This window comes from Panicum hallii, chromosome 6 (genome assembly GCF_002211085.1).
Source record: "Panicum hallii strain FIL2 chromosome 6, PHallii_v3.1, whole genome shotgun sequence".
Classification (NCBI taxonomy): domain Eukaryota; kingdom Viridiplantae; phylum Streptophyta; class Magnoliopsida; order Poales; family Poaceae; genus Panicum; species Panicum hallii.
In genome coordinates, this window is record NC_038047.1 from 21,602,337 (window position 1) to 21,621,107 (window position 18,771).

General features: G+C 47.4%; 1 protein-coding gene across 1 annotated transcript in view; it reads right to left on the reverse strand.

Moving 5' to 3' along the window:
• Positions 1-278: 278 nt before the first annotated feature.
• Positions 279-18,771, reverse strand: part of LOC112898162 (spidroin-1-like) — a 65,737-nt gene continuing 47,244 nt past the window's right edge. The window contains exons 3-4 of the mRNA XM_025966543.1: positions 8,095-8,714; positions 279-855 (exon numbers count right to left, since the gene is read on the reverse strand). Of these exons, the coding sequence (XP_025822328.1) occupies positions 279-855; positions 8,095-8,714 (1,197 nt within the window). The remainder of the gene's footprint in view (positions 856-8,094; positions 8,715-18,771) is intronic.

Sequence of the window (18,771 nt, forward strand, 5' to 3'; positions counted from 1 at the left end):
CCAGTGCTCGCCTGCGTCGCGCCGCATCAGCTCACTCCTGAGCCGTTCGCGCGTTCTGCTCCGACATCGCTCTGCCTCGGGCTCGCCCGCACCTGAGCCCGCGCCACTTCCGAGCCGACGCGCTGCTTCCACTCTGCTACGTTTTAGCTCCCGCTCCTGCGCTCGGCTCACGCGCTCCTCCGCATCACGCACGCCTACTGCCGCGCGCGCTCCGCACACCGATCCGCGCTACGCCTAGAGCCACCCACTGCCTGCTTCCGCGCCACCCGAGCCATGTCTTACCGCACACGCCTGCTGCTCGTGTGCCTGCACCACTCGGCGCCCCCTGCCACGAGCCACGCCGAGCTGCGGCCGCGGCCGCCGCCTTGCCGGGCCGCCCGCCGCTCGGCCTGACCGCGCGCCTCGCACCGTGCCTCCTCGCGCAGCGCCGCCCCGCCTGGGCCCGCCTGCTGCCGCTGCGCCTCCGCCTGGGCCGTGCCTCCACCCCGACCTGGCGCCGCGTTCCGCCGCTCCGGCTCACTCCCCGCGCTGCGCGCCTCCTGCGCCGCCAAGCCGCAGCCGCGCCCCACACCTGCGGCCGCCCGCGCTCTGCCCGCCTGCACGCGCTGCGCCTGGACCGCCCGTGCTTGCGCCACCCGGACCGCGCCGAGCCGCGGCCGCCCCAACGCCCAGCGCGCCGCTGCCGCCAGCCGCCGGCCAAGCCGCGCGCCAGAGCCGCTGGACGCCGCCAGGGGCTGCTCGCCAGCCGCGCGTCCCGCGCGCCGCGAGCCGCCGCCCGGCGCCGCGGCCCGCCCGCTGCTGCTTACAGCAGCGCTGCCGCCAGCCGCCCGACCGAGCTCGAGTGCCTGCTGCTCCCTGTGCCCGTGGATGGAAGAGAGAGAGGGAGGGGATAGGGATGGAGACTAAGGGAACAACGCCAGCAGTGGATTTAATGGAGACAGCGGAAGGCGCCAGGGATAAGGAGATAGAGGAGAAGGATGAACAGACTTCTCCAAGGACTTATGCGCAAATTTTAAAAACTGCAGGGACCTGTTTGTATAACTAAAATTTCCCGTTGATGTAAAACCCAAATGAAGAAATGCCCAAAACGAAAGTTGGAGAGTTTTTCAAACTCTACAACATTGCTTTAGGGCTCAAGTTTAAAAACTCAAAATTTACATTTTTACATGTAAATCTTTGAACAAAAGTCGGATTTGTATAGCTTTTGTCCTAAAGAATGAAACTTTATAAAATTCAGGACCTAAATGCAAGCATTTATGACATGTCATGATGACTTGCACTTTTACACTTTAGTCCTGAGTAATTTTGAAAGTTACTTTTGTAATTCAAACATTTGCATAAAAGGATTTGTACTTTTATAAAATTACGTAAACACCCTTAATTTTTACCATTTTACCCAAAAATTTTACACAATTCAACACTTAAATTTTTAATGCAACTTTTGGATGAATGAATATATATATATATATATATATATATATATTTTTACAAGGGATAAATAAGAAAAGCATATTTACAAAACCATCCTCTACTCATTTTGAAATTACCTTTATCCAGGTACATTTTGCAAAAACAACCCTAAGTTTTTCTGTAATTACAAAAATACCCTTTTTACTTGCACTTTAAACTTTCAAAAACTTCACATAAACACACCTAAACTTTATACAAACAAACACATATTTCACACTAACAAAATATATCTAGCACTACAAATACACGAACTGTCACAACCTTCCCCCCTAAAAAGAATCTCGTCCCGAGATTCGGACGAAAGACTCTTTAAGGGAAGAAAAGCAAATCACACATCAAACGTGGCAAGAAGCAATCACACCAGAGAAGATTGAGGTTGATGACGAGATGAGTATAACGAGATCATGAAGAGATTGTACACAGATGAGTTTGACAAGATAAGAGAGGAAAAGGTGATCAAATTCTCATAGAGCTAAGATCACAACATGAGGACGATAAATGTCGGCGACATTCATCATAAAACTTATGGTTAACTAGTGAGGATAGCACAAGAGACTGATAAGTGATGTTCAAAACATTTCTGCTCAGAGTTTTATTATCTGAATGATTTAGATTATGTTGATTGTAAAACATGCCTATTTATGCCGATGCAATCAAGGGATAGAGATAAAATGCTCCAATTTGGAGTGCAATGCTCGATATATAACCATGATTGGAATGCACTGTTGAGATGTATGATTGCGATGATGGTGCAACATGAGGATGGAGGACTCCATGCACGATCAAGATGATGTATAAGACACAATGCAATTATCATGATGTTGACCAAATGATGCATACACTATGATGCAAGGATGATGATACTTGCAATGTATGCACGTATGAAATGCATGAAGTATGATGCATACGCTCATGAGTTGATGATGCATATGACTCGCATCCTACAACCGTTCTCTCGTAACGAATACCTGGGTAGTTCTACATCCTTAGACGAGGATCAAAAGTTAGGACACTAGTAAGGTTGCATAAGAAGAGATTGCAGTGGGGTTACGTCACATAGACCTAGTCACCAGTGCGCTCCTAATGGCTCAATCATATGGCTGCAGCACACATGAGGCCTTAGGTTCCGACACGGCAACATGATCATGTGATTAAACACCACCACAAAAGAGGAATAGCAACCTTGTAGTGCCAACAGCAGCAAGAAAGACTTAGGAAGCCGAAGACAACCCTAAGTTGCACCGGAGGCACACCCGTTAGTTAGTCTACGGATTGTCGATGACGATGCAACACCATGCGCTGACCAAGATGGTATGTGTTATGATGCATGACTTTTGCTGGGAGAATTGTATGCAAAAAGTAACTATTGTCATAAATCTTTTTAATTTATCCAAAATCATCTGAGCAAAAATCGAAGGTGTAACTTTCAGATGTTGTAACCAGAATAACCAAAAATATAAGGTACAACATCGAGAGGGGATAGATGGATCACTAAATGATGGATTGAAGGATTTGATGATAACCATCAAGGTTTAACCATCAAAGAAGAAACTCAATGTTTCTGCCAAAGCAGATTCAAAGCGAAATCAAGGGTTTGATTTAGCTGTCGAGCTAAGATCAGCGATAAGGTTTAAACTAGCAGATTATGTTGGCTCCTACAACACAAAGTCTAGGCAAGCATTCAGATACAAACACATATTTCCGTACATCAACGTAGCAAACAAGGCAATCGAATCAATTCAAAATGTCAGGATGCATGCACGTTGTACACGTCCTCACAACCAAAAATAACTGCCAAGTAATCTTGGTCTTACGTGGTTAAGTACGGTGGCATCATATAAATACGTCTCTCCCTATATATATACTAGTTGTTCTTACGTTCAAGCTTACGTAACGAGGTTAGCATACCTGCAGAAAATCACAATATATATATGTTGAACCTTTCATGCCAGCATGTTATGAAAGCGTCCCCAATCATTACTGTTCACTATAGAAACAGCATCTGTACAATTACCGCCGTACAGACAACGTTAACATACGTTATCGAGATAACATATTCACGGGGGTACCGCAAAATGCGGGGGTATGATCTGCAATCGCCATACCCTGCGCCGAACCATATACTCCCAATGTAGTCAACCGAGGTTGGTATATTGGCAGCATCTCAAGTAGGCCACTGCTTGAGAAACAGCGTTCGGTTCGCATCACCGACGGGAAGGCCAAGCTCCCTCAGTTGGCTGAGGATCCTTACCTCCTTACCTCACGATCGAAGATGTCGTTACAAAAAGTAAAGTTGGGTTGTGCATAAATTTAAGTTTTGACAGAAAGGTAATGCTGGTAGTTAGAGTTATATATACATATACTATAGCCACCTTTATTTCCCTCATAAGCATTACCCTAGGGCTTTACGTACTAAGCATAATCCCTAATGAATCCAACGCGGTTTTGTCAAACATTTTGTTGGTCAAATTTTTATACTGAAAGCATTTTTAAGGTAAAATGTATCTCCAGAGTAACCTTATAGCTCTGATACCAGCTGTGGCAGAACCAACCTGAATTATACCGGCTCAAGTACGCGAGTCCACTCCAGAGGGCTCCAACGTGCTTCAAACGGTATAATCCCTTGGCCTGTCGGGTAACGTCCCGATAAACCACCGATACACAGGATCAAATAAGGTTACCTCACACGAAGGTGAGTCCAGAGATACAATCACCATCACATTTTACATTACAGAGAATTACATTACAAGAGTTTCTAAAAGAAATATGAAGTTTCAAATCTAGAGAAAAGAGTACAAACCATTAAAGCTATGGTTTTTGGCAGCGGAAAACATACGCGACGATTACAACACGTCGTCAAGACGGATGTCATGCTAAGCCCAGACACGACATCACTCGAGATCATCAGTATTGGTCGGGGACGGATCCCATTCCTCGGACCAATCTTCTGGAAGAGCAAAGGGCCAGGGCAAGGAAAGAGTAGGGTCTTCAAAGGCTTTACCTGAAAAACATAAAGCTAGCAAGGCTGAGTATACTAATACTCAGCAAGGCTTACCCGGAATTGGGTATACTTTAGCCCATAACTAGACTTATGAAGGCTTGTAAAAGTTCTGGGTTTAGTTTCAGCTGAAAAAGCAACTAAGAGTAGATCCTTATTGTCAACTTTTAGCTTTCAAGTTCTATGTGATTATCCATTCTAGATAAGCACTTATAACTAAGCAAGCAAGGTAGAGCTCTTTATCTCATCCATCAGTATTGCTTATCATATAGTTGCTCTTCTTACTCTGTGTGATAAAGGGATCAAGCAGTCTCAATCTGCGTGAGAAGCGGACGATTCGAATCGAATTTAACCTTGCAAGGTAAACCTAACTCACACGCTTGGAACATCCAACATTTGCTCCGAAGCAACCGTTTGCCTTTCATTCTGACTCGTGGACAGGTCCACCACAAGCGACTGCAGGAACATACGCACATCACTCGTGCAGGACATACGTCTGTAGCGCGACTACAAAACCCGTATTCCTGGTTGCCCTTGCAACACGTATTTCCCCAGTCGAACCAAGTAACCAAAAGAAGCAATCGAGTGGTGGGAGGTATGTCCACTCCTCGGGCCGATTGGCTACTAGGCTTACCGCTTACCCATAACTCACGGCATGTGGTTAGTACTTTCAAACGCTTAACCCACACTACCACACACTGCGACCTTATCAGATTCATCAACACAGACGGGGTATCACCTCAACCATGATACCGCACAAAACTCCCGTCCGGCATCCTTATAGTGGTAACAGGAATGTAAACATTACAATTCCTATATCGCGCGAGTGACAGGAAATCACCCGACTTCTACCGGCCCTATTAGCATAGCAGCTAGCCGGACTCAAATACTAGTATTCAATACATCGGTTCCTAGGAGAATGCAACTAGGGTTTCAAGAAATTTCCTAAGAACTTAATGCATAGAATACGTAAATAGATAGAGATTGCAGTATAATTAAAATAGTGGGTTATGTCCGGGGCTTGCCTTACTGGTGGGTCTGAAGTCAGTAAGTCAACATCTTCCGAACTTTGGTTCGGGGCTTCAGTTAATCCCTTGGTGACATTTACTTGATCTTCAGGAACATCCGTCGTAGACTTTTGGAAGATCTTGTAGGAACTGCGTGCGGAAGTAGTCGTATCTACATGCAATGCGACATCACATTCAAAGCATGCACGTGAAGCTATTTCACCTCACAACAAAATTGCAATTCAACACTTCTTTAACATATTACTTACATAACAAACAAAAGACTTGCAACTAAACTTGGATAGAGCTATAGGGAAACAACTATTTAGAATCAGCTACTTGCTAAGGGTTACCGCAGAGCTGGTTAGAAACAACGAGGGTTTAGCTGATTGACGAGTGTATCAGGTTCCTGGACGATCGATGGAAGCATCGATTACTTTGGCAGAAGGATGATTCCTAAAGCAGTTGTCTTAACTGAGATGTGCTTAAGTGTTTTTCTAGGTAACTAGGTGTGGTTGTATCGACTCGATTACGTCAGCACAACTATTGAGTGACGTACAGCCAATGGGGTATGGTTAAGGGTATAGAACCGATAGATATATAGCCGATTTCTCAGTTGATGAATCGACTGATAGAAGTGTATAGATAAGGGTGGGAAAACTAAGGATCGATCGGCCGTGTTTGACCGATACGGAAAACGACTAGAATCGGCTTGGGTCGGCCGATGGTAAGAACCTTAAGATCGTGGGTGTCTCTGATATATCGGCTATGTGTAGCCGATGTAGAACAGAACAAAAGAACTGTATCGGCAGTAGCCGATACTAGAAAGGTAACAATCGTATCAGCTAACCAGCCAATGGTAGAAGCATCGACTGACAGCTGTTACATAGAAACACCATAGACTCAAGAAAATTGATGCTTAGCGGCTGAACCAAAAGCTGATGCTGAGGCATAATCGTAGAGATGTTTTGGCTAACAGCAGACCTACACAAACTAACAGGGATCCTTTTACGACAAAGAACTTAAATAAACGGCAATCAAGACGAGGACAATGTCTTGATGGTAGGGATATGAGCTCTAGGGTGATAGGATTAACTAACTATCACACTTCTCCACTTAAAACATACACCCTATAATTTATCTTCTAGCTATAACACAAGCATACACCCTATAATTTATCTTCTAGCTATAACACAAGCATACAATATAAGGCACAATAAAACATTCATTCTCTAACATTTGACCTAAACCACTCATTAAAGACTTTCACTCAAGATCACAACATAAAACTTATAGGTTTTGACTTAGGGTTTCAAACGAAACTGATTTTACATTTTTATGAACTTCTTATGGAAATCTATGAAATGTAGAAGTTCATCGATTTGAAATACAGAAAGCTTTGGAAATTTTACAAGGAACATCCTAGAACTTTCTAAAACGTAGCAATCAAGTCCCTGGTCCGGGAAAACAGATAACAGGAAGATAATGACGATATTCTGGCAAAGGAATTGCCGGCATTAGAAGGATTTAGTGGATTAGGGCAAACCTTGGGGTAGACTTAGTCGTGGAGAAGAATACGCGGAAAGTAAATTCCCGCGGTGAATAGGATTGGCGACGATAAGATAAGCTCGACGATGACGAGACTCCGTGGATGACGAAGAAGTTCGTCGCAGAGGGTTGCCGTGGGTGGAAGATGGTCGAAGGGGTAGTCTCCGAGGTGACTCGTGGTCTTGCTTAGTGATCGACGAGGAAAAGGAATTGCTGGGTGTCGTGGACTCCTGGGACGAGACGACAGAGCCGGATTGGTTCGCTATGCCAAATCCTCCGCGAACCTTAAGGTTTCCTTGCTCACGGCTAAGCTTCCACTTCTCACACGCGTGTGCCGCTGAGACACGGCCGGCACACTCGCGTAACTTCCTGTAGGACTACCATGCTTGGTTGCATCGAGACTCCTCCGAGCTCGTCACGCCTAACTGCCGCCTTCGCTCCATAACTCCTCCTTCCGACTCGCCTCGCCGTAATTGTCACCTTCGATTTTGCCTCCTCTCCTTCCAGCTTGCTGCCCCTCGTGCATCTCACGAGGAAACCCTCCACCGTAACTCCTCCTGCGCGTGCCGTTGCTTGGCACGTCGCACTCCAACATCACCTGCTCATGCCCATAGGCCTGCTCTGCTTCTACCCACACCGCCAACGCCCGCACGCCACCGCGCGCACGCTCGCGCCACTCGCTCGGTGCCGCTCACATTCCTGCCGCTCCAGCACCTGCACCGGCTCTCCAGCACACGAGCTCCGGCATCGCCTAAACCATGTCGCTCTCGCTCTCGTGCTCGCTTGACGCCAGTGCTCGCCTGCGTCGCGCCGCATCAGCTCACTCCTGAGCCGTTCGCGCGTTCTGCTCCGACATCGCTCTGCCTCGGGCTCGCCCGCACCTGAGCCCGCGCCACTTCCGAGCCGACGCGCTGCTTCCACTCTGCTACGTTTTAGCTCCCGCTCCTGCGCTCGGCTCACGCGCTCCTCCGCATCACGCACGCCTACTGCCGCGCGCGCTCCGCACACCGATCCGCGCTACGCCTGGAGCCACCCACTGCCTGCTTCCGCGCCACCCGAGCCATGTCTTACCGCACACGCCTGCTGCTCGTGTGCCTGCACCACTCGGCGCCCCCTGCCACGAGCCACGCCGAGCTGCGGCCGCGGCCGCCGCCTTGCCGGGCCGCCCGCCGCTCGGCCTGACCGCGCGCCTCGCACTGTGCCTCCTCGCGCAGCGCCGCCCCGCCTGGGCCCGCCTGCTGCCGCTGCGCCTCCGCCTGGGCCGTGCCTCCACCCCGACCTGGCGCCGCGTTCCGCCGCTCCGGCTCACTCCCCGCGCTGCGCGCCTCCTGCGCCGCCAAGCCGCAGCCGCGCCCCACACCTGCGGCCGCCCGCGCTCTGCCCGCCTGCACGCGCTGCGCCTGGACCGCCCGTGCTTGCGCCACCCGGACCGCGCCGAGCCGCGGCCGCCCCAACGCCCAGCGCGCCGCTGCCGCCAGCCGCCGGCCAAGCCGCGCGCCAGAGCCGCTGGACGCCGCCAGGGGCTGCTCGCCAGCCGCGCGTCCCGCGCGCCGCGAGCCGCCGCCCGGCGCCGCGGCCCGCCCGCTGCTGCTTACAGCAGCGCTGCCGCCAGCCGCCCGACCGAGCTCGAGTGCCTGCTGCTCCCTGTGCCCGTGGATGGAAGAGAGAGAGGGAGGGGATAGGGATGGAGACTAAGGGAACAACGCCAGCAGTGGATTTAATGGAGACAGCGGAAGGCGCCAGGGATAAGGAGATAGAGGAGAAGGATGAACAGACTTCTCCAAGGACTTATGCGCAAATTTTAAAAACTGCAGGGACCTGTTTGTATAACTAAAATTTCCCGTTGATGTAAAACCCAAATGAAGAAATGCCCAAAACGAAAGTTGGAGAGTTTTTCAAACTCTACAACATTGCTTTAGGGCTCAAGTTTAAAAACTCAAAATTTACATTTTTACATGTAAATCTTTGAACAAAAGTCGGATTTGTATAGCTTTTGTCCTAAAGAATGAAACTTTATAAAATTCAGGACCTAAATGCAAGCATTTATGACATGTCATGATGACTTGCACTTTTACACTTTAGTCCTGAGTAATTTTGAAAGTTACTTTTGTAATTCAAACATTTGCATAAAAGGATTTGTACTTTTATAAAATTACGTAAACACCCTTAATTTTTACCATTTTACCCAAAAATTTTACACAATTCAACACTTAAATTTTTAATGCAACTTTTGGATGAATGAATATATATATATATATATATATATTTTTACAAGGGATAAATAAGAAAAGCATATTTACAAAACCATCCTCTACTCATTTTGAAATTACCTTTATCCAGGTACATTTTGCAAAAACAACCCTAAGTTTTTCTGTAATTACAAAAATACCCTTTTTACTTGCACTTTAAACTTTCAAAAACTTCACATAAACACACCTAAACTTTATACAAACAAACACATATTTCACACTAACAAAATATATCTAGCACTACAAATACACGAACTGTCACACTCAATCCTCGTGAGAGGCGGACGATCCGAATCGAATTTAACCTTGCAAGGTAAACCTAACACACACGCTTGGAACGTCCAACAGGGGGTTCCAAAGCAACCGTTTGCCTTTCATTCCGGGTTGTGGACAGGGCCACCCCAAGCGACTGCAGGACCATACGCCGACCCAATGTGTGCAGGACGTTCGTCTGTAGCGCGACTACAAAACCCGTACTCCTGGTTGCCCTTGCAACACGTATTCCCACACGTCGAATCAAGTAACCAAAAGAACCAAATACATGTGCTGGTCAGTATGTCCACTTGCCGGGCTGATTGGTTACTAGGCTTACCGCTTACCATATTTCGCGGTATGTGGCTAGTACTTTCAAACGCTCAGCCACCACTACCACACATTTCGACCTTAAAGCTTTTATCAAAACAGACAAGGTAAACTTTAGGTCATGATACAACACATCACCCTGTCCATCATCCTTATAGTGGTTGCAGAATTGTAAACAAGCAACTCCTATATCGCGCGAGTGACAGGGAATCACCCGACTTTTACCGGTCCTATTTAGTAGAGCATTATGCGGAAAGGACTCGGGTACAGTACATTGGGTTCCTAAGATATCATGCAACTAGCGTGTCATTGCAACTCCTAGACGTAATGCAAGATGTATGATGTATAAGATTGCATATTGTAGTAATTTGAAATACTGGGTTATGCACCGGGGCTTGCCTTCTTGAGTGGGGTTGGGGGCAGGGGTGTCAGAAACTTCCGAACTTTGGTTCGGGGCTTCAATTAAATACTCGACGGCTTGGGCTGGGTCTTCAGAAAACCCTTGGTCTTGGCCTAAGACCAACTCGTAATCTCCGTCGTCAAGCGTCGTTGATTCTATATGAGATGCAATAGAATAAGTAAGACAAGGTTTAATTTTAAGATTTTTATATTACAAAAGTTAACACACAAAAGTTCATGAGGATATCTCTAAACCTATTGCAAACAAGAATTAAAACATTTGAATTTGAATTTGAATTTGACTCCAAATTTAAATTCAAACTTGAAATAAAAAGGATCATAAGCTTTGGAAATCTAACTATACCCTAATCATTATCACATTAAAGAATAGAAAAAGATTTTAACTAACTAGGTTTATAAAATTTTGAAATGTCCAACTCAAAAGAAATTAAGTTATAAAACAAATTTAAGTTTGAAACTTTAACTCAAGGTTACACATAGCTCACATAACATTCATGTCAACAATCATGAGAAACAAAGTTTAAATGTAGAAACTATATATACCAAATACCTTTTTAATCTTAGATTAAATATAGGTACAAAAGTATTTGGTTTCATATCAAACTTCATAAACAAAAGTGGTAGAATTTGAAATCTACTTTCTAACAAAACTAATTTTGCAATTTTTGGATTTTTCTGTGATTTCCTATGAATTTTGCAAGACAGCCATAGCAATCACATAAAATAACAGACACGATTACGTATAGACCCTTGACTGGTACTGTTGCTCTGAGTCTGGGGGTTTGCAAATAGCCCCCCGGGCTTTTGCATCTTCTGAGCCGGGGTCCTTGACCAGAAACGAAAGGGGGCAGAGAGGGGGGGGTGGTCACCGCCGGCGAGGGAAGGCACCGGTGGCGAGGTTGCGCGGAGGGAAAGTACCGCAGGGGGTCTGCGCACCCTTGGCTACACTGAATTGGAAAGGGGCAGAGGGTAACGGCGGTGTAGCAGAGACAGGCGGCCGGCGGCGGAGGGAACCGGTGGGGAACCGCGTTCCGGTGGTCGGGGGCGATGAAGAGGTGGTCAAAAAGTGTCCTGGAGGAGTGGAGATGCTCGGGGTGGGCTCAATTGGAAGTGGGGAAGGCCGGAGAGGGGCTTCCCACGGTGAGCCAGGGGCGGTGGCGGCGGCGCTCGGCAGCAGTGGAGCTCCGGTCAGGGTTGGAAGGCGACCGGGTGTTGGGGAGCACGAGCGAGGGTCGGGACAGCTTCCTAGGGGGTTCACGAGGGCGGGGGGTGGCGGTGGGTGACTGCCCACGGTGGGCTACGGTCACCGGAGTGGAAGGGGAAAGACGACAATGGCGCTCGGGTTTCTGGGTGAAATGCGGTGCAAGTGTAGAGGGGAATGGAATGTGATGGCACTGGAGAAGCTCACGGGCAAGAAACTAAGGGCTCCGAGGGAGCGCTCAGCCCGTGCCACGGCGGCGGCGGCGTGTCAAACGGCCGGGGATTTGAGGAAGCCGTGGCGGCCGCGGAGAGGAGTGTCAGGGCGAGAAGCAGCTCGGGAAAAAAGAAAGCGACGCGTGGAAGGGGCGAAGCAGGAGGTGGAGCGGTGACGGCGTAGAGCAGTGGCCGGAGGAGCCGTACCGGCGGCGGGAAGAGCAGAGAGCACGCGCGCGGTCAGAACAGAGGAGCACGGGGGCGCGAGGAGGAAGACAGGGGACTAGACTGTGAAAAGAAGAAAACTTAGGGGCCTAACTGTAAAGCATAAATAACTTTCACACCACTGCTCAAATGAAGATGGGCCCAAAAGCAAAAATGTGTAGTTTTTCAAAATGCACAACTTTGCTTTAAGGCTCACCCATAGAAGAGCTAAGGTTTTACAATCAATTTTAAATTTAGCATGATTTCTAAACTTTGCATAAAACCTATTTTAAAATTACACCACAAATACATCCAAAAGGTAGTTTCACTTATTTTTGCGTTTTAAACATAAGTTTTTAACTTTTACAAAACAACCCTTGTACTTTCCAAATCTACCCTCCATGCTCACCCATTTAGCACAAAAGGACCTTGATTTAAATATAATTATACAAACAATCACTTTTACTCATTATTAACACTTTCAAACACACCTTTACTACATTTGGCACATAACAACTCTCCAAAACTCTAGGGTGTGACCAAGCTATTTACCTGAATGTCACAACCAGCCTCACCCCTTTTTTTGTAGCTTCCACGCGGTCGCAGCCCTCCACCTGAGATCGGTTCCTGGTCCTCCGCGTCCAGACACTCATGGCAGCATGTGAAACTTCAACAAAGTCATCCGCCTGGACCACTTCTACTTCATCTCCGTCCCATTGAATCAGACACTGGTGCATTGTAGAAGGTATACAGCAATTAGCATGGACCAATCTCTCCCAAGCAGAACGGTGTATGAGCCCTTGCTGTTGACCACAAAGAACGACGTAGGGACGGTTTTACCTCCTACCGTCAGATCCATGCCGAGGACTCCTTGTGCCTCTGAAGTTTGTCCGTTGAAGTCACTTAGCGTGATATTTGTTTTGATCAAGTCCCCAACAGAATGCCCCAACTTGCGCAGCACTGAATACGGCATTATATTAACTGCTGCTCCTGTATCGACTAGCATCCTGCTGACAGGCTGGCCGTTTATGTACCCCTTGAGATGTAACGCCTTCAAGTGCTTGTAATTCTTTTCTCGGGGCTTCTCGAAAATGACTGGTCGTGGCCCCAAGTCAAGCTGAGCCACTGGCACCTCCTCATGTCTTGGTGCATGAAACTCTGCAGGAAGAACAAACACCATGTGTGCATCAGCCGATGTCTTCACATCGGCTTGCGACTTCTTGGGTCGCCATTCCTTCTTGGAAGAACTCTCTACATTTCGAGGGTTGTGGACCTTTTCCACCAAATCTGGCCGCGCCTTCCTTAATGTTTCTAAGTATTGGGCCTTGGCTTCCTCCAGGCTGCGCAGCCGCTGTACCCTCCGCTTCTGGGACCGGTTGAGCCCATCAGGACACCAGCGTGGTCGGTGGTACTTGTCCTCCTCATCTTCTGAATTTCCCACTATATGTGTCGACTTGTCTTGTTCATGGCAGGGTTGTCCTGGTCCCAAACGCTGAAAAACCGAGGCGCTTCTTGTATCTTGCTTCTGAGAATTGCACTCTAGGCAATCCTCAAGGGTAGGTAGTCTTTTCATACCAGAATCCTAGCAATATTTGAAGAACGGGCAATGCCAATGATATCGTGTATCCTCTCGCTTCCTGAGGCATTTCCCAGTGCGTCGCTCGTACTCTTCTTCCTCAGTCTCGCGTTGGAGATGCTATTGATACTGATACTGGTATTTTCTCAGAAGATGAGAGGAAACCGGTCATTGATTCCTGACATGCCTGACCTGTTCTTCGGTGATATAGTCTCTTTCTTCTTTTTGGGGCCGATCGCGGGAACCGGCCTCTTGCCTCCTTGTATGTTGACGTGACATATGTCCTGCCATGTTGATACCGAGCATGAAATCCAGCTGACGACGTGTTGACCGGTCGTACCCTTCTACCATGTTTACATTTGGGAATGGTTGAGTATCGACCTTCATGGCGTCTGCCCCAAGATTAATCGGCCTTGCTCAATGGCCAATTGTATCTGTCGTCGGAGTTCCTTGCAGTCATTGGTACCGTGAGTGAAAGAGTTGTGCCACTTGCAGTATGATCTCCCCTGGAGCTCCTGAGCTGTTGGAATCTTGAAACCTTCAGGGAACTTCAGCTGCTTTTGCTTCAAGAGTAAGTCGAATATCTGCTCGACTTTACTTACATCAAAATCAAAACCTTTTAGAGGGCCCTATTGTTTCACCCACTTGCAGGGCACGGGCTTTGCCCCCCGTGTCCACTCCACAACTGCAATCTCCTGGTCATCCTCAGAGTCTTCAGCGTCAACCATTACCACTTGACGTTTGAACTTGTCCTGGTATAATTCTGGGTGACGCTGCTCATATACTGTCATCTTTTGTACCAGATGAGCCAAAGAGTTGAACTCCAGCTGGAAAACCAGATCTCTGATCGGCTTTACCAATCCCAAAGTCGCCAATTCAACTGCCTCCTTCTCTGAAATTCGAATTGAGTAGCATCGATTCTTGACTTCCCTGAAACACTGGATGTACTCCGCCACTGTTTCTCCTCGCTTCTGGCGGACCTGCACCAAATCAGCAATCCCAGCTTCTGCAGCTTCTGAATGATATGGTATATGGAATTATTCTTCTAGCTGCTTCCAGGTGCGGATAGAATCAGGGCCCAATGATGTGTACCATCCAAAGGCCGGCCCTGTGAGAGACTGTGAGAAGAACCTTACCCGCAACGGATCCGACACCGAAAATATCCCCAGCTGCGCCAGATATCGGCTCACATGTTCTATGGAGCTAGATCCTTCTGCTCCGCTGAACTTGGTGAACTCAGGTAGCCGATACTTGGGTGGCAGAGGAATCAGGTCGTAGTCACTTGGATACGGCTTGGTGTAGCTGATCGCTCGCCTTCTTGGGAGAATGCCAAATTGATCTCTCAAAATGGCACTAATTTGATCCACTGTATGAACTCCTGGGGCCGAGTGCGTACCTTCATGACTCGGTCCTGTTGCATAGGTAGCCAGCCATGCCTGTTTATCGGCATCGACTGCAGGTGTTCCTCCAGTTGCTCTCTGCGTGGGTTGCGCCGGGTTACCACCATCTGGTATATACGCACAAACATATCCATGCGGTACCTCCTTGGGTGGTTCACTGAAGAATTGGTGATCAGCAGGGTCACCTCCCACCTTGTATATGACATATGCTGGAGAATTCTGTTGCTCTGGAGCAGCAAATGTGTAAGGCACTGGTGGTTTGGATTGAGAAGGCAACTCCCCTCTGTGACTCCCTAAAGCAGGTCCTGTTGGAGAGTACTGGTGTTTCATAATTTCCTGCACCACGCGCACTGCAACGTGCTCGAGGGTGTTCACCAAGATCTTAGAGTGTCGGTGTAATGAGTGAGCCACCATGTAGTTGACTTCCTGGCGGAGAGCTCGCGTACGTTCTTCCGTAGGAGTAGACAGATCCACCTCGTCAAGTGCCCCTTCAGATGAAAATCCTTTCCATCTGATGCCGTGGTGACGAGTCCTTTCAAACGAGCCGATGAGATCGGCTTCAAAAGCAGCTTTTATCTCATTGTACCTCTGTTTGTGCTCATCGGACAACTCCTCAAAAGTAATCGGGTTCTCGTCCGGCATCTTGACAATGAAAGTCCATGAAGCCGAAGAAGATGATGCAGCCGATTGTAGTCGATGTAGTCGAAGTAGTCACTGGAGTAGTCGATGTAGTCGACGCAGTAGTCGATGTAATCGGTGAAGTCGATGAAGTAGTCGATGAGATCCCACTGGGCGTGCCAGAATGTGTTGTCGGTCAAAACCCACCAGTGAGCAGCGATAGGCAACACGAGGAGCCGGGAGGCTTCCGGGACTGCTGGTGGGTCCCGGTCCCTCGGTCAACGGCCCAGAAGTTCGGCACACGCCCTGGCTTGGTGAAGTGCTAGGCGTGCCACCTGACCTATACCTGATCAGGAATGTGTAGAAACTGTTCGTCAGCTATTTTCCTGCATGCATAGCCATATCAAACATTAGTCTGAGCCGTGATCGGCTCTTACAACGACCCCGAGATCAGCTAAAGAAGCCGATGGAATCATTGTACTAGATCGGACCTTCGGGTACCTTTCAGAATCGGCTACAAGAAGCCGATTGCCACGTTTAATAGATCGGATCTACTAAAATGTGAACGTTTTGCATGAATCCGATAGAAAGATAAAAGCATGCTCTGTAATTGTCAAGCTAATCCAATCTACGACGGTAAAAGCTTTCACCGTATAACCAGAACATCCTACACGTGGTTAAGCCTAACGAACATGAAAGATAACAATACGCTAACCTGAAGAGAGGCCTAAAAACCAACTTAACAAGTCGATTCCCGGAACAATCCCTCGTCAGGTTACCATAAGGCACCAAACATGCAGCTGGTACATTCAACCCGTTTGAAGGGCCTAATCATATGGATGTTAAACCAATTCCTCGTAACACAAAGAACTACCATAATAGATTAGATCTACTAAGCAATAACTGAGCAAGGCGCTGCCGTTGCACCTTGGATCATGCACAAGAGCAGCTAAACGATTACGAACAGCAAGCAAAACATGGATTTACTATTCAAAACCAATGCAGCATCATAATCGTTTAAGATAACTAGTGTTACTCGCCATCAAAAATGCTTCAGTACGAGAAACACAAGGATAAACAGATAAAGCCAACGCTGCTCCGACCATGCAGAACATGATCGGAGCAGCATGTCGATTACCTGGAGAATGCCCTTGGAGAAGGGGTGGCGATGCGCCGAGAGTTTGTTGTGAATGCTTGATTGATTTTTCATTGAATCTCACGATACATATTTATAGTTCGGAGACTTGATCTTTTCTAAGTAACCCTAGCTAATTACAATACAATCTCTAACTTACTATTTTTAAATTATACTTAAATACACGGCCATCCTGGCCCTTGACACGTTCGCACAGAAGCCGATTTGCAGACCATTACGATGATTTCCTTCAGCCCATATTGCTCTCGGCCCATCCCTTGGTCCAGTCAAATTATGGCGATAACACATAGTTAGAACAAAACAGAAATGGAAGGCAAAAGGTTGTGAACCCTAAGACTACACTCTCTGAAGTGGAAGTGGAAAAACAAGTAGTAAGATGCGTCTTACCCCGCTCTTACCAGTGTCCTACCAGCACTGCAGGTGGCAAACGGTGACCGGTATGACAACATGAAGAGAGTGGGTGTGATTGCACAGGGTACCTGTTCTACTTGGGAGAAGGTGGAGCTTGGGAAGGCTCAAGTGCAGTATATGCATGTGGCACACAAGTTAGTAACAGATAGCAATGCTGAATAAGTGTCCAAAGAACCTGACCTAGTTGCTGGCTAAAAATATATTAGAACAGTTGTGGCAGCAAGCAAGGAATAAGGATCAAAGATGATGAGCCACAAAGACAGTACCAGCAGGTATCCAACAATGCACATAGAAAACAGCAAATTCCCCCTGTTTTGTCTTTTAGCACTAGTAGGAATCAAATTTTTTTTGCTTTTGTTTTTTTGATATTTTTGCTCAACCAGGGGAACAAGAGAGTGAACAGCACCAAATATTAGCTCGAACCAATGAAATATATGATCGATACAATTTCAGGAGCGTTTGGGAAAACTGGTGCTGGAACTTCGTAGCCCGAATCGAGTGCCTTCCTGATTTTTTTAAATTTTTTGAGAATGCTGAACCCGGCGTAGCGGGGGAATTGTATGTGTAACTTTTCAAGAGCTTTCTAGAAAAAAATTCACCTCAATCGGAGTTCCGAGCGAAAAGTTATGCCCGATTTAAGGAGGACTCTCCGAATTAGGGTTTGTGGCGGTGGAAACTGATTTGGATACGAATAGATGGATCGGTGGTGGATGGAAAAGTTTCTGTAGATTGATTTTTTTTTGTGTGGATGGCAGCGGATGGACTAAACAAAATTGAACTAAAATAAATCTAAACCAGTAACCAAACTCAACCTAGGACACGAACTCAGAACTACGGACTCCGAAACTAAATTGTGCAAAAGGCCGAGCGAGGGTTGTAGGTCGGAACGAGTAACAATTTTTTTGGCTTTTTGTGGACTACAAGATGAAAACAAAACAAATCTAAAGAGCACATAATAATACCTCATGGGCAACCTAATAACTGATACCACTTGATAGGAGGCTGAGTCCCGATCTTCCGAGAGGTACGGTAAACTTGATTGGTGGAGAACTTGACGTTGATGATCCAAGGCTCCGAACGAACAGAACCCCGTAATCACTACACCACTGCTCCGTTGGTTATCACCCGTTTCACATGAATGACCTCACCACGAAGGCTTATCCCTGCAAGCGCAATCAAGAACACAAGCAAGAACAGGAGATGCAATCAAACAGACTTGATTACGAGATGGGGTCTCACAAACCGATGAACGGCGACACTGTTTGATGACAGAATGAAACTAAGCAAAACCCAAACCCTAAGGTGGCGATGGATACTGAATAAAAGGAAGTTAGGGGCGTGCAAGTCCCCTAGATGCAACCCTAACGGGCTTCAACACGGTACACGGGCCAACGGCCCAAAAGACGGTGACACAGCACCCTGTCTGATTCTGGACGCCCACTTGTGTCGACGATTCCCGTCGACTCAGAATGAATTTTGAGGTGGCACTAGTGCCATTGGAAGCTCTATGAAATTCTGGTTCCAACCATATATAGAATGTCCAAATACAACTCCATATGTGGCCAGGGCGTCAGTTTTGGTGAAGATTCTGGATTCCGAAGTGGAGTCGAAGTCGAGATGGACGTGAACTTCTCCTTGGTGTGGACGTCCTAGCTCCTCCTGCTTGGGTCCTTAGCCTTCTCCAAGTCCTTGCTGATCCTCTCCATTATTCCTAATCAA